Source organism: Canis lupus, chromosome 37, assembly GCF_003254725.2.
Source record: "Canis lupus dingo isolate Sandy chromosome 37, ASM325472v2, whole genome shotgun sequence".
In the NCBI taxonomy this organism is placed as follows: Eukaryota; Metazoa; Chordata; class Mammalia; order Carnivora; family Canidae; genus Canis; species Canis lupus.
In genome coordinates, this window is record NC_064279.1 from 25,044,123 (window position 1) to 25,057,395 (window position 13,273).

Sequence of the window (13,273 nt, forward strand, 5' to 3'; positions counted from 1 at the left end):
AGCCCCACAGCCTCCTGGGGGGCAGGGGAGGGACACTAAGGGATGCGCCTCAGCTGTCCCCGGCGCTGACATCCAGCTAAGCACCTGCCGCGGGCCGGCCCGGTGCTCTCCTGGCTGCCACACTCCAGATCCCAGGGCCTCCAGCGCCTCCCTCCTGCTGAGACTCAGGACAGGGGTCTGCCCAGTGGTCAGAGGTGGGGACGGAGGGGTCCAGATCCACCCAAGCTCGGGGGCGACCCAGGGAGTGTCACAGGGGCTGGCGCCCAGAATACAGGCCTGCGGTTACCAAAGTAGCACAGCGATGAGCACTGGGGTTTCACACCCAGACCTGCTCCTTACTGTTGGGGCAACCTTCCTGCGGGTTACTAAACCCCGCTGTGCCTCAGTTTCCCTACCCAGGCATGAAACCAGTGCCCACCTCACAGGGTGGCTGTGAACACTAGGCAAAGGGAGACTTGCAAGGGCTGGGCACCATGACTGGCATGTGACAAAGCCAGAGCGGGCTCCCAAGGCCAAGACCAAGACCTCCTTGGTCTTCTCTGCAGAGACGCCTGAGATGCTGGCCACGGTCATTACGTGCAGAGACTCCTGAGGAGCCACCACAGGCAGCCTCCGCAGCTCCTACTCCCCACACGATGCTCAAAATGATTTGTCCACTCAATCCCCCATTTACAGCAGAGCAAACCAAGGCCCTGAGAGGATGGCTTCTTGTCAGAGGGTCTGGACCCTGGTAGTTCGGCTCTAGAGGCCACCTTGGGGACCCCTATGCTAAACCGCCTTTCATGAACATTGCTGCATTAAGCCAAGGACATGGGCGCCATTAACCATCCCAGTCTGTAGAAGAACAAACTGAGACCAGGAAGGCTAGGTAAGGCCTTCAGCTACAGAGGGGGATCGGGGACCCTGGGCGGTCAGGCCTCAGGCACACAGGCTGACCCACAGCACCTTGGGGTTAGCCTGCCTCTCCCAGTCCATGACTTCCCTGGGGGGCAGGCAGGGCCACCTTGGGTACCATGTCACCCACAGAGCCCAGCCCCCCAGCCCCGGGGCCACTCCTAGGAGCCCCCAGGCACCTTCCAGGCTCCAGCTTGAGCCACTTCCTGGGCACCCCAGGAGGTTAGGTGCCCTTACCCCAAGAGTGTTACATGGGGACATTGAGGTACAGGGACTTGCCCACAAAGGAGATGGACTCAGGCCTCCTATGTCTCTTTCTTGACCAAGGAAATCAGCCAGAAGAAAATGCTTTTATCTCTGGGCCCCAGAACCTAGAGCCTTCCAGAAGTGCCTCCAGCCATGAAGAAGAGCAGGACTGGAATAATGATCATTGCTCCCACCCCATGGCTGGCTTTCCCATCCCTGTGGGGGATGCAGCCCAGCGGCAGCAGGGGGCACACAGATGGACAGGCGGGGTCTGTCCTGGTGACCACCCCAACCTCATCGCTCCCGGTCCAGGCCAACCAGCTGGCCAGACGAGGCCAGGCCAGCGAAGAGGACAGCAGAGCCTCGATCTGCTTGCCCTGCCTTCCCTTCCCACCCTCCAGGCATAGGGCCAGCTCCTCAGCCTCCAGACAGGAGCCCCTCTGTCCCTGCAGGATGAGCTGATGGGTTCCATTCCCCTGCCCCGGGGGGGGGAAAGGAAGGAGGCAAGGGGTGGAGAAGAGTCCAGACTCCCCCAGCCTCTCCTTCCTACCCCATTCCTGCCTCTAGCTGCTGCTCCTCCTTCTGCTCCCCCGCCTCCTGCCCCCTGCCTTCCCTCTGGCAACGTGTCCCCATCAGGCCTCCCACGGCCTCTCCTGTCCCCTTAACTCTTTTACCTTTTGGTTGCCTGGCACCTTGCAGTTTACTGAGTGTTTTACATTGGCCGCAGCACAGAATCCACAGCAGGGAGAGACGGGGACACATTAAAAATACCTTCAAATTGCCAAGTGTTCTTGTGAAAAATGCAAACATCCCCAGAACGTTGAACAATTAGGCTGGCAGTAGCTCCGAACTAAATTATTTCGTCCTCTGCCCTCTCCCCAGCCACTCAGCACAGCAGAGGGGGCCCCGGGGAGGTGGGGAGGAGTACTTGGGGCGGTGCCTCTGCAGGGTGGGGTGTCTGGGCCCCTGGGGGAGGGGGTGGAGGGAACTAAGAAGGTAGGCTTGAGGACAAGCCATCCACTTTGCAGTGTTGCCTGTAAACAACATGCTCTCATCAAGCCCCAAAGGCTGGCCCAACCACTGCCCTCATTCCACTTGCTCTGAGCTCCATCACTCCTTCTGGTATCTCAGAGGTCAGAGGGAGAATTTTTTTTTTTTTTTCAAGAAAAAGAAGACTTTCAGGGTGGAGTCAACATATCCAAAATCCTGGAGAAGGGGATCCCTGGGTGGCGCAGCGGTTTGGCGCCTGCCTTTGGCCCAGGGCGCGATCCTGGAGATCCGGGATCGAATCCCACGTCAGGCTCCCGGTGCATGGAGCCTGCTTCTCCCTCTGCCTGTGTCTCTGCCTCTCTCTCTCACTGTGTGCCTATCGTGAATAAATAAAAATTAAAAAAAAAAAAAAATCCTGGAGAAGAAGGTAGAAGGAAGATGGGGAGCAGGTGGGGGTCCAGGAGGCCTGGCTCTCTTTAACCCAGCTCTGCCACAGGGCTCAGAGTCCCAGGGATGTCACAGCCTCACCCAAGGACCAGCTGCAGCTCAGGGGCCGGGAGCTGGTATCCTTGAAAGCACGTATCCATTGGGCAGTGGGTAAACCAGAAGACCCTTCCTTCGAGTGGGGCCGGGGTGGGGGGCTCTTGGTTATCCCCAACTGAAAATCCGGGGGTGGGCCAACAGTCCTGAGGATCCTTTGGGCTCCCACATGCTGCAGTCCCAGGATTAAATCAGAAAAGCAAGTCTAGGCCAAACCCCAGACCCGGCGTCTCGAGGGCTCCCAGAATGCTGCCTTTGGAGGCTCCGCCCTGCCTCCCACATGCAAATGAACCACACAAACAAATACAATCCACACATCACCCCCGCCCCCAGCACTGAACTGAGCTGCAGTTGCCCACTTGACATAATGCTAGGTTGTGCAGCTAAATTAAACATGCATTAATTTCGACCTTGGTTTAACTTTTCAAATTCTGCAGCCTATCGGTCTCCAGCTCTCAAACATTTTCGTTGGCCGTCGATGAAAGCGTGTAGGACCCGCATGCTGTGTCTACTACATTCCTAGGGCTCTGACCCCAGGGAACTCAGGCCTCGAGCCTGGAGAAATCTAACGGCGGGTTTCAAAGAAATCTAACAAAATGCCGCATTTGCGGGGCGTGAGAGTTATGTCAAGGTCCGCTCAAGGCCACCTCCTCCAAGGAGCCCTCCCAGACCACTCCAGCTCTCAAGAGTCCCTCCCCGGCCAGGGTCAGAGCACAGGCTGTTTACAGTTCGTGGGACTCATTCAGCAGCAGAGGCACACCGTGGTTGCGTGGCCGTTTGGCTGCATTCGTCACCTGTGTCTTGGTTATTCCACACATTCGTGCTTTGTCTTACTGTCCCCTCACTGAACCGGGAGCTCTCCGAGGTGCCTGGACCTCTCCTCGGCCTCCCCCGAACCCTGTCTGCTGCCTCAGGCCACGGGAGCAGGGCAGTGCTGCGGGGAGGGGAGCTGGAAACCCCGGTGCCACCTACCCTCCATGCCGTCCTCTCGGTGCCCATCGAAGTTGTCATAGGAATCCCAGCGGATGAGGGGGTCGGAGGTGTTATAGTCCACGGACACGCTCGGCCCGTTCTCCAGGTGTTCCATGCCTGACGGAAGGAGGCAGGAGGGCAGTGCAGAGAAAGGTGGGGGAAAAGGCCGATCAGCAGCTAGGCAAACAGAAGAAGCCAACGGCTCCCCCGGGGCTGCCCCCTGAGGGGCTTCTCATTCTCCTGAGCATGGTGGGGTGCGGCCAGCGGCTTCAAGTGGACAGAGAACCCAGGAGTCTGGTTTCTTGCATTGTCTGTTTTATTTTATAGTGGGGGGCAGAGGGAGAGAGAGAACCCAAAGCAGGCTCCACATCCACCATGTAGCCTAACGAGGGGCTCGATCCCACCACCCGGAGATCATGACCTCCGATCATGACCGAGCCCAAATCAAGAGTCAGGTGCTCAACCGACTGAGCCACCCAGGCACCCCTGTTTCCTTGCATTCTTGAAAAGGCTCGTATGTGGTCATGGGGGACATCAGGATGGGACACTGAGGAATGAAGACCCCTCCTCCTCCAGGAGAAAGCTGGGGGGCCCTCTGGCTAGGCATCTGTTTCTTCCTTTTCCATGTCCCGGGCCCTCCCACCCCCGGGGCAGTGCCAGGAGACTGGAAGGTCTGCCCCTGGAGTCGGGGGGAGTGTGGAAGAGGCTTGTGCTGAGTGGCATGGGGTAGGGACAGCAGGGAAATCCCAGCCAGGACACTGAGAGGACACAAGGGCATGCTAGCCAACCCCCTGCCTTCCTCTTCAGATGCTCCCGGCTGCCGGCAGGACTCTGAGGGGAGAAGCAGTCTCTCCCACTCATCCACGGGAAGATGAAGGCCGCACAGGCCGCAAGTCCTGCCTCCTGGGGCAAGTCCCTCTCCTGACCTGGCAGTCCCTCCTTGCCTCTTCCCAGAGTCCCTCCGTCGGTAGCCTAACTTCGTCTCATCTCACTCTGTTCTCAAATAGGATGGAGAACAACTGGTCTCCACATATAACCAGTCTGAAGGCATACCAGCTATTATTAAATCGGCCTTCTCATCTTCAGGTTGAACCACCTCAATCCTCATAAATACTTCTCTCGCCCATCTAGCACCTCTGAACGTCCCTTCAGCCACTCCCCGCATCTACCACAGCCCCCTAGTCTCCGAATATAACGGGACGGTGACCTAATGGGACCAGAACAGTTTATCCAGCCCAGCACATCTTGGTCAGCTCTTTTATTTTTATGATCCAAAGATTAAGTCATTGGTTCATGTTTAGCTGGGGGTCCACTGTGATACCCAGATCCTCTACTGCTGGCCTGCCTCTCATTCACAGGGAACTTGCTCATTGTAAAGCACGTCAGTGGGAGAATGACGGGGGTGGAGTGAGGACAAGTGAGGATGCAGGCAAGGGGGTGGGAAAAAAAATGAACTCTAACAAGCTTTTACCTTGAATTTTCTCTGGTCCGTAAGAAAATACAAATTCTACTTTGCCATACTCTGGAAATCGATCATCTGAAAAGGGAGAAGGAAAGACAAAAATGAGCAGTTAATTCCCCAAACGGACTTCAGCTTTATCTTTCAGGAGAAGGTAAAAATAATATGCAAATATATGGCTGATCATACCATATATATAATGAAATGGCCTCTTGCCCACCTTTGGCCCAAGTGCTACTTGCTTGAAACCATTCCCAACCGTTTCTATTTCTTGTCCTACTAGCAGTTGCCTCTAAGACTCTAAATAATAGCCACTGTTTTTATGCCACTATTTCTAGACATACCAGTTTCAAGCAATCTCCATTGATTTACCATGATGACGGTAATTAATTTGGCCTGCTAATATCACTCCCATCTCCCTTCTCACTAAATCAATTAGTAGTAATATTTATTCTGATTTCCTTTGCGACTTTAAATGCTACAACTAAGCCTCTGTTTCGTGAGCTGTCCATTTTCAATGGTGTCCCCTGACTCCCTCCATGTAAGAGAAGAAAATTCGTGCCCCCACTTTCTCCTCCCTTTACCAACTCCATCTTTATGTTGTCTGTTTTCCCTTTACTTTTCCTTGTTAAGACTGATAACATTTACATTCTGTTCCGTAATGATTATGGCATCCCCTCTGCTTTTGCCCTCCTGGCTCCAGTACAGAGGAAGCTCACCACAGAAACATCCTTTTACTACATGAGCCAGACTGCACTGCGGGGGAGGGGGGGGGGTCAGGCTCCTCCTCCCCCGAGCGCCAGCCCTACTCTCTGCTCTTGGCCTAAGACCAATCTGGACACAGATCACCATCCACTGCTTGTGGGAAGAGATGTTACAGTAGGGATGGCAGGCGTTCCCTGGGGTGGGAATGTCTCCGTCACTGCAGGCGCTGCTTCGTGGTATCACACTTGTGTGTCTCTTTTTCTCCCACGGACCTGTGAGTTCCCTGAGGGTAGGGCCAGACTTCTGTCTCTTTGTAACCCCAGAGACTAGCACCTGCCTGGCACATATAGACACACAAGTATTTCTTGGTGGATGGATGGGTGGATTTGGGTGAGTGCATGGATGGGTGGATTGGGTGAGTAGATAGATGGGTGGATGGATGGATGGATGGGTATGGATTGTTGGATAGATGGATGGATGGATAGATTTGGATGAGTAGGTGGATGGATGGATGGATGGATTTGGATAAGTAGGTAGATGCATGGGCAGATGGGTGGATGAGTGAATGACTGAACGGATATGGATATGTCTCAGGCCTGAATGTGATACAGACATAACCTCAAATAGATAAAGAAGCAAAGGGAGACACCTCCCTAAACACCTCTTATTCCCTCAGAAAATGGTCCCCCCTTCACTGCTGCCATAGCTCCTCCATCAGTGCTCTTCTACCCTGTGGTATGATTATTCCTTGTGAGGTCTATGTCTCTACTCAGTGAGCCCACCTTTGAAGGCATCATCAAGGTCTTCCTTCCCAAAGACAACCCCCAGGTCATGGATGGCACAGGTGTGGAACTGCACACGGAAGATGACATCTCGGGCTGGGCTCCGGAACTTCTTATGGTAACACTTCAGCTGGGTGGGAAGAGAGCAGAGCCCATCAGGGACCCGAGGATGGGAAATCAGGTCTCAGGGAGCCTCCTTCTTAGCAGCATGACTGAGACCCCAGGGCTCACCCAGCCTTAATGAGGGAGAGGTCACCAGTACCAAACAGGATCTCAGAGCTATCTGGGGAAACTTCTAGAAAGCAGAATGTTGGAGGCCAATCTTGCCCTGTGGGGAGAAAACTGTCCTCCCAATAAGTTCCTGCACACAGAATGGAAAAAGGGAGGAGTGACTTTAAATTGCAGGAGGAAAGACTGAAGTTAGAATTGAGGGAGTCCTTGTCACCACAGGAAGCCAGGCGGGTAACAGCTCACACTGAGAGATACTTCCCTGGAGATGTTCTAGAACAAGAGACAAGCACAGGAGAAGAGATGTCCACCTCTGAGGCAGGGGAATGGACAAGGACTGTCGGAGGCCGGAAGGGCCTCGCGGGAGCCCTGGTGGCCACCGAGGAGTGACAATCCTGTCTGAAGAGGCAGGAGGGGAGCAGGAAGACAGAAAAAACGAGAAAAAATAAACAGAGAGGAGGGGGCACTCACCAAGATGTCTCCCTTCAGGAGCAGCCCGGGCTCGATGGTGATGCAGATGCTGGTCTGGCTGTCTCCTTGGACATTGCTACAGGAGAGAGGGGAGCAGGGAGCAAGAGCTGCGGAGGGGGCACGCTTGCTCCTTGCCGCCCCCTGCCGGGGGCTCCCTGTGGCTCAGCCCTCTGCAGGCCGAGATCCTCCTGGAAGAGGTCCTGGCCCTTCCCCCGCACCCTTGTCCCCATCCTCGCCCTCGCGCAGCCCTGGCTGCTCATCCCCTGGGATACCTACTAGATGCCAGACGTGTAGACAGGCTGCATGGCCTGGTAGATCCGGAGAAACGGCCGACATCCTGCAAGGGAGGGTGGTGTCAGGCGGGGTGGGGGGCAGAGGGAGAAGCAAGGAAGGGCTGGGGGCAGGAGAGGTAGGCAGGAGACACGAACAGAGAAAGGAGGAAGGGATACTAACTCTTCGTCTGAGAGATACTTTTAAGTGGGTAAGAACCCCTGTAGCATCCAACATCACGTGCCAGCGGGCGCTGCCAAAATCTGACCCGTGACTGGACCCGGGGCTTAAAGAAAGCTCAGGAGGTGGGGCCTCCAACCCAAGCCCACACCTTTACCCCCCGATGCTGCCCCTTGAGAAAAGATGGGAGACAGCAGGGGAGGGAAGCCAGAGGGCCCGGGCAGGTACCTCCTTTAGACTCGAAGTTGGGGATGCCATGCATGATCACGTGGTGCAGAAACAAGGGCTTGTTGTTCATTTTGATGGAGCCAGAGAGCAGGCCACTGAAGTAGTGCACGTACCTGGGGGGCCGGGAGAAGGGCGGCTTCAGCCAGGAGAGCTGTCCCACAGCAGAGCCTCCCCGCCACCACCCCCACCTCTCTCCCGGGCCTCCTGGAAGGGGGGGTCTCCACCCCAGCACAGTCCTTTCTTGCTGCCGGGAGCCCCAGGTAGGAGGACGAGCAGGTACCACTCAACCAGGAGCGGAGTGGAGCCAATACTCCTGTTTGGGGGTTCTCTGGCGTCCCCTGGTGGTCAACGTGAGCATCTCTTTCCAGCCTCACTCCCACCCAAAAAGTTCCTCCCCCGCATCCCCGACAGGTATCAATAAGCTGCTCACCGCTGCCCAAGGCAAACCCCTCCAACACCCTCACACGGAGCTGAAACCAAGCTTAACGCTTGTGCCCAAGGCCGCCGTTGGGCCCCGACCGACCCACCAGCTACATGACAGTCTAGCAAACAGTAAGAGCTTAATAACTAGAGTCCTTTACTTTTTTATATCACACTGAAGTGTAGGAGATCCCTCTATATATGGTACTGAAAGACCCCTAACTTCCACCAAGTCCATCAAGTATCCCCCCCATCCCTACGGTCAGTACTCCCCAATTCTTTTTGGATCATGTTGGAAGAACCCAAGAGTTAATCCAACTCCACTCCTTCTAGAAGAGAGGGGAAACCGGGTGCAGAAAGAGTTGCTAACACGTAGCAAGGACACACAAGCTGAGCGTGGGTGGGGAGAGAAGGAAAGCAGTCTGAACTTCGGTGCACCTGCTGCATTGAGAGGTCAGTCCCTCTGCTGTGGATTGGACGCCGCGCCCTTCCTCTCTGAATGGCCAGAGGACGCTGCGCTGCGTCCGACACACCAATCCGCATGCATCCTGAGACTCCGCGAGAGGCCAGGGAGCTCCCTGAGGCTGGTGGAGCCAGAACCCACGTGACCATGACAATGGTCCCCTCCTGTCTCTTGACTCCCTGGCCCACCTCCAGGCCTGTGCGCCTCTGTCCCCGGGCCCGGGGAGGGGCCACCTCGCACTACCCAAGCAAGATAATCTGATGGGCAGCCCCGGTTCCTGGTCAGCCCTTGCCCAGCCCCCAGCCCCATTACTCAAACCGGAAACCTGGAATGGCGGTTCCTATCAGATCTCTCAATCGTGCCAACAGGATGTGTCTGTGTGCTGGGGACAATGAGTCCGGGGGTGGGGTGACGATGAATGGGGCAGTTGCAGGCAAAGCCCCTCCCTCCCTCCCTCTCTGCCCTCCTCTCCTCCAACTGCTCTGCTCCCTACAAATGACACTGCCCAGAAGGCGGGAGAGTGGCAACAAATACACAATGAAGCCAACAGCTGTCCTCTCACCCACGGTGCGCACGGCCCGAGTTACCCACCCATCAGCAGATGCGGTGACAGATAACGAGCTGCAAGGCAGACAGATCATGTGAACACCCGACTGCGCTGGGTAAGCGCACGCTGCACACCGTGGAGTCCCTAAACCCTCCTACTACTGAGAGGTGGCCCTGGTCGCATTCCCCAGGCTTCCAGCTTCAGGGATGTGGCTGCTCTCCCACTCTCTCCAAGCCACATCGTGCCCTCATACTATCAGGCTCCTCCATCGGGACTTCTTATCCTTCAAAGTCAGACTCATGACCAAGGCCACCAGTCACAGGTAGCGAGCCAGGGCCTGACTGGCGGGTACTTGAATGACAGTTCCTTCCTCCCTGGGAAGACTCTCATTGATCCACAGCTGCTGCGTCTGGCAGCCCAACCAGAATTTTCTGCACACAGACATCCTGTTTCTGATGGCTGACCCAGAGACCAGCTACCGGCTGTCCTGTGCCCGTTGTAAGGCGCTGGGTGGCCTGAGGACTCACTTGTGCTTGGGCTTCCCGCTACAATGGTAGACACAGTCACCGGCAGAGCCAGCACCCTTCCAGCAAGGCAAGCCAGGTGGGGGTGATGGGGAATACGATGAGAACCCCAGCCTGGGGAGGCAAGGGGTCCTGCTGGCCCAGTCAGTGTTCTTCTTTTCTTTTATTATGTTTTATTTATTTACAGATACAGAGAAAGAGGCAGAGACATAGGCAGAGGAAGAAGCAGGCGCCAATCAGCATGCATCCTGAGGCTCCGCGAGAGGCCCGATGTGGGACTCAATCCCAGGACCCTGGCATCACGACCTGAGCCGAAGGCAGATACTCAACCCCTGAGCCACCCAGGTGCCCTGGGTGCCCCCCAGTCAGTGTCCTGATGGGCTAGAAAAGTCAGGGGGATGCTCTGGCCCCTGGGCCAGAAACCTGCACTCAGATGCCTCCGTCTTCCCCTGAGAGCCCAGCCCATCCATCACCTTCCCAGAATGTTCAGCCCCACACCCACCCCATCACTCCATTTTGGGTTTTTTCCCCTTCCAAGGATTTCTCATGACCTGAAAGCACCTTGATGGCTCGTGTCCTTGGTAAACTCCGCGGGACCTGCTGAGAGAGTCAGCCCCACAGCCCCCGCGCGCGGAGCAGTGTGGCACATCACGAGGACACGTGGCAGGGCCACAGCTCTGGCCACACAGGGGCTGGGTTCCCCTCCCCATCTCCACTCGCCCCTCTGGGCCTGGGCTCCTGACTCACACTCACCTGCAGCCTCCCCACAGTCCACCAGCCCTGATTCTACGTGTGCTCTTCTGTGGATCAGCCATCACTACACAGTACGCCATCCCCAGAGCAGAATCCAGGGGCGGCCCTCGGGACAGGCGGTGGCACAACTGGCCTGAGTTACAGGCCCCCGAGTACCTTCTAGCTCTGCTACTGACTGCTGTGGATCCCGGCCATGCTGAGCCCCTACCCCCCGCTCCAGGCTCAGGCTTCTCATCTGTAAAATGGGAATGCCCTGGACAGCTGTTGTTCAGGTTGGGACTCAAATCCACCACCTCTGCCAGGTGTTCCCTGACTCCCCCTTCATTAAATATCCCCAGTATCCCCCATCAGATCTATCCCATCCTGCTCTCTTTCTTTCCTAGCACTAACCACTATAGAAATGGTCCTGTTGGTCTATTTACTTGGGCAATGTCCATCATGGGATATCAGCTCACTGAGGGCAGAGCACTTCGTCCTGTTCCACTAGGTATCTCCAGCACTCAGAACCTACTGAAGCACCTAAAACTTGTCCAATGAATGAATGAATCATCTCTGCCCGCCCTGCTTTCTTCTAGGGCTCCTATGGGCTCCGATGAGACCATGTGCTTGAGAGCCCTTGGTAAAATTTTTGAAGCTCTTCCAGCAGAAGATGACTGACCCTCATGGTAAGAATCTGTGACGTCCTCAGGGCAGGTGGCATTGACATCAGCCTCCTCTAAGCTCACCAAGGCACGGAAGCAGTCCTACTGCCAGAACCAAGAACAGCACTGCCTTCTTAATACGGGCTGCCTTCTTGCACCCAGACCAATGCGGCCTCCACTAGCAGCCCCATTGCTCTCCAGCACTGGCCTCAGGAGCCAACTGCCATGCCCAACTGTGGGTACACACAACTGCCCATGGGCTCACCCGGGTTCCTGAGCTCACTCCACTCCAGGCTGGCACCTAAACACACCCCCACCTAGGCATGGCTGTTCCAACCCCTGTGGGTGCATAAGGCTAGTCCCCAAGATAGCAAGCGCGTGCGCGCGTGCACACACACACACACACACACACGTGCATGCACTGGCTGTGAGCCCGGAGACCCACCTTCTCTGGGATGGCTGGCCAATGGGCACAATCTTATCCTCATAGAACCGCTTCATGGCAAACCGGTCCAGGGCCTGATCAGCGCTGCGGGGAGAGACGGGTGGTCAGAGGAGCCAACTCTTATGTCTAAGAGTCCCTTATCTCCTCATCCCTGCTCCCCCAAACCTATAGAACCCTCCAGGCACCCCATGCTGAGAAGCTCTCAGGAAAAGAGAGTTCCAGCATCTCTGCTTTCTATGTATGTGCTGCAGGACTCAGCGCAGGGGCTTTGGAGCCAGACAGCCTGACTTCCCACAGCAAGTCTGCCACTTACTTATTAGCCCGGTGTCTTGAATCCGGTTATTTAACCTTTCTGAACCGGATTTCCCTCCCTGTCAAAGGAGACTGACAAGTGCCTTCCTTGAAGGTTGTTATGGCAATTAAGTGAAATAACACCTGTAAAGAGCTTGGCACATGTGGCCACACAGTAGGTGTACAGGAAATGTTCACTGTTAAGGGAAGATTAGGCTGGGTTGAGTTTCTTAGAGCCACAAAACTACCAACTAAGGCTCCATAGAACATTCTATCTACCCACAAAGAGATCATTTTAAAAGGAAGAGACAAATGATGCTGCCTGTCTATTCTTGACTCTCCAATGACATCCCATCCCAAACCCCAAAATCTTTATCGAGGCCCACAAGGATGAGATAACTTCTGGATGGTTCCGCCAGAGCCAGATCTGATCCAACATTTCTTTCTGACTCCCTCACCAGCTCACTCAGGAAAACAGGTCCTTTGCCAAAGAAAAGTGGCCCCGAAAGGTGGGTGGATGGGGTGTCCGTGGGAGGGCTTGCCTCCCAAGGCTGCTCCTACCAGTGCTCTCAGTAGAGAGGGAAGGACTCTCCGTTCTTCTGCCCTGCCATGCATAGCCACCTGCCTCAGCACTGGAGGCAGATCCCTCTCCTTTCTGTGGGTTCCTCTACCCCATCCCCAGCACCTCTCATCCCGCATCATCATTCTCCCACCCAAGGAAGGGCGAGGCCATGGGGGGAGGGACAGAAGGGGTTCCTGCTGGCAATATTCAGAGAACGGGAGGCTCTTACCTGGCAGAAATGTTGCTGTAGTGCATGTAAGCTGCGATGACAACACCTATCCTGCCTCGGTTTCCCTAAAAGAACCCCAAACACAAAGCCTTTATTTCTAACGTCAGCCCGACTGCCCCAGAGCCCACCCAGACACCCGGAGATAAGGGGGCAGTGGCTAGAGAGAGGGAGAGGTTCTAAGGGAGAACAGGACGGGGGAGGAGAATGCAAGGGAGGGAAGCAGGTGGGCTGAGTCTCAAGGAAAAGAAACCCAGCCGATCACCCACTACACCTGAGGGCCCCTCAAGCTCACAACTCCCCATTTCCCGGGGGTGCCCCTGGGACATAATCTACTATACCCTAGAAAAAGGCATACACACAGATTTGCATGCTCACGCAATCCAATGTGCCTACAGGTAGGCGCGCACAATCATCCAAGGACACATCTATGCAT

At 55.6% G+C, this 13,273-nt stretch overlaps 1 protein-coding gene across 18 annotated transcripts in view; it reads right to left on the reverse strand.

Moving 5' to 3' along the window:
* TNS1 (tensin 1) overlaps window positions 1–13,273 on the reverse strand; it is a 204,663-nt gene that overhangs the window by 73,981 nt on the left and 117,409 nt on the right. For all 18 annotated transcript variants that reach the window (XM_049106611.1, XM_035710905.2, XM_025442255.3 and 15 more), the window contains 8 exons: window positions 12,841–12,905; window positions 11,759–11,842; window positions 7,966–8,078; window positions 7,564–7,624; window positions 7,288–7,363; window positions 6,589–6,718; window positions 5,114–5,179; window positions 3,643–3,759 (listed from right to left, as the gene is read on the reverse strand). In XM_049106611.1, coding sequence (XP_048962568.1) covers window positions 3,643–3,759; window positions 5,114–5,179; window positions 6,589–6,718; window positions 7,288–7,363; window positions 7,564–7,624; window positions 7,966–8,078; window positions 11,759–11,842; window positions 12,841–12,905 — 712 coding nt within the window. The remainder of the gene's footprint in view (window positions 1–3,642; window positions 3,760–5,113; window positions 5,180–6,588; window positions 6,719–7,287; window positions 7,364–7,563; window positions 7,625–7,965; window positions 8,079–11,758; window positions 11,843–12,840; window positions 12,906–13,273) is intronic.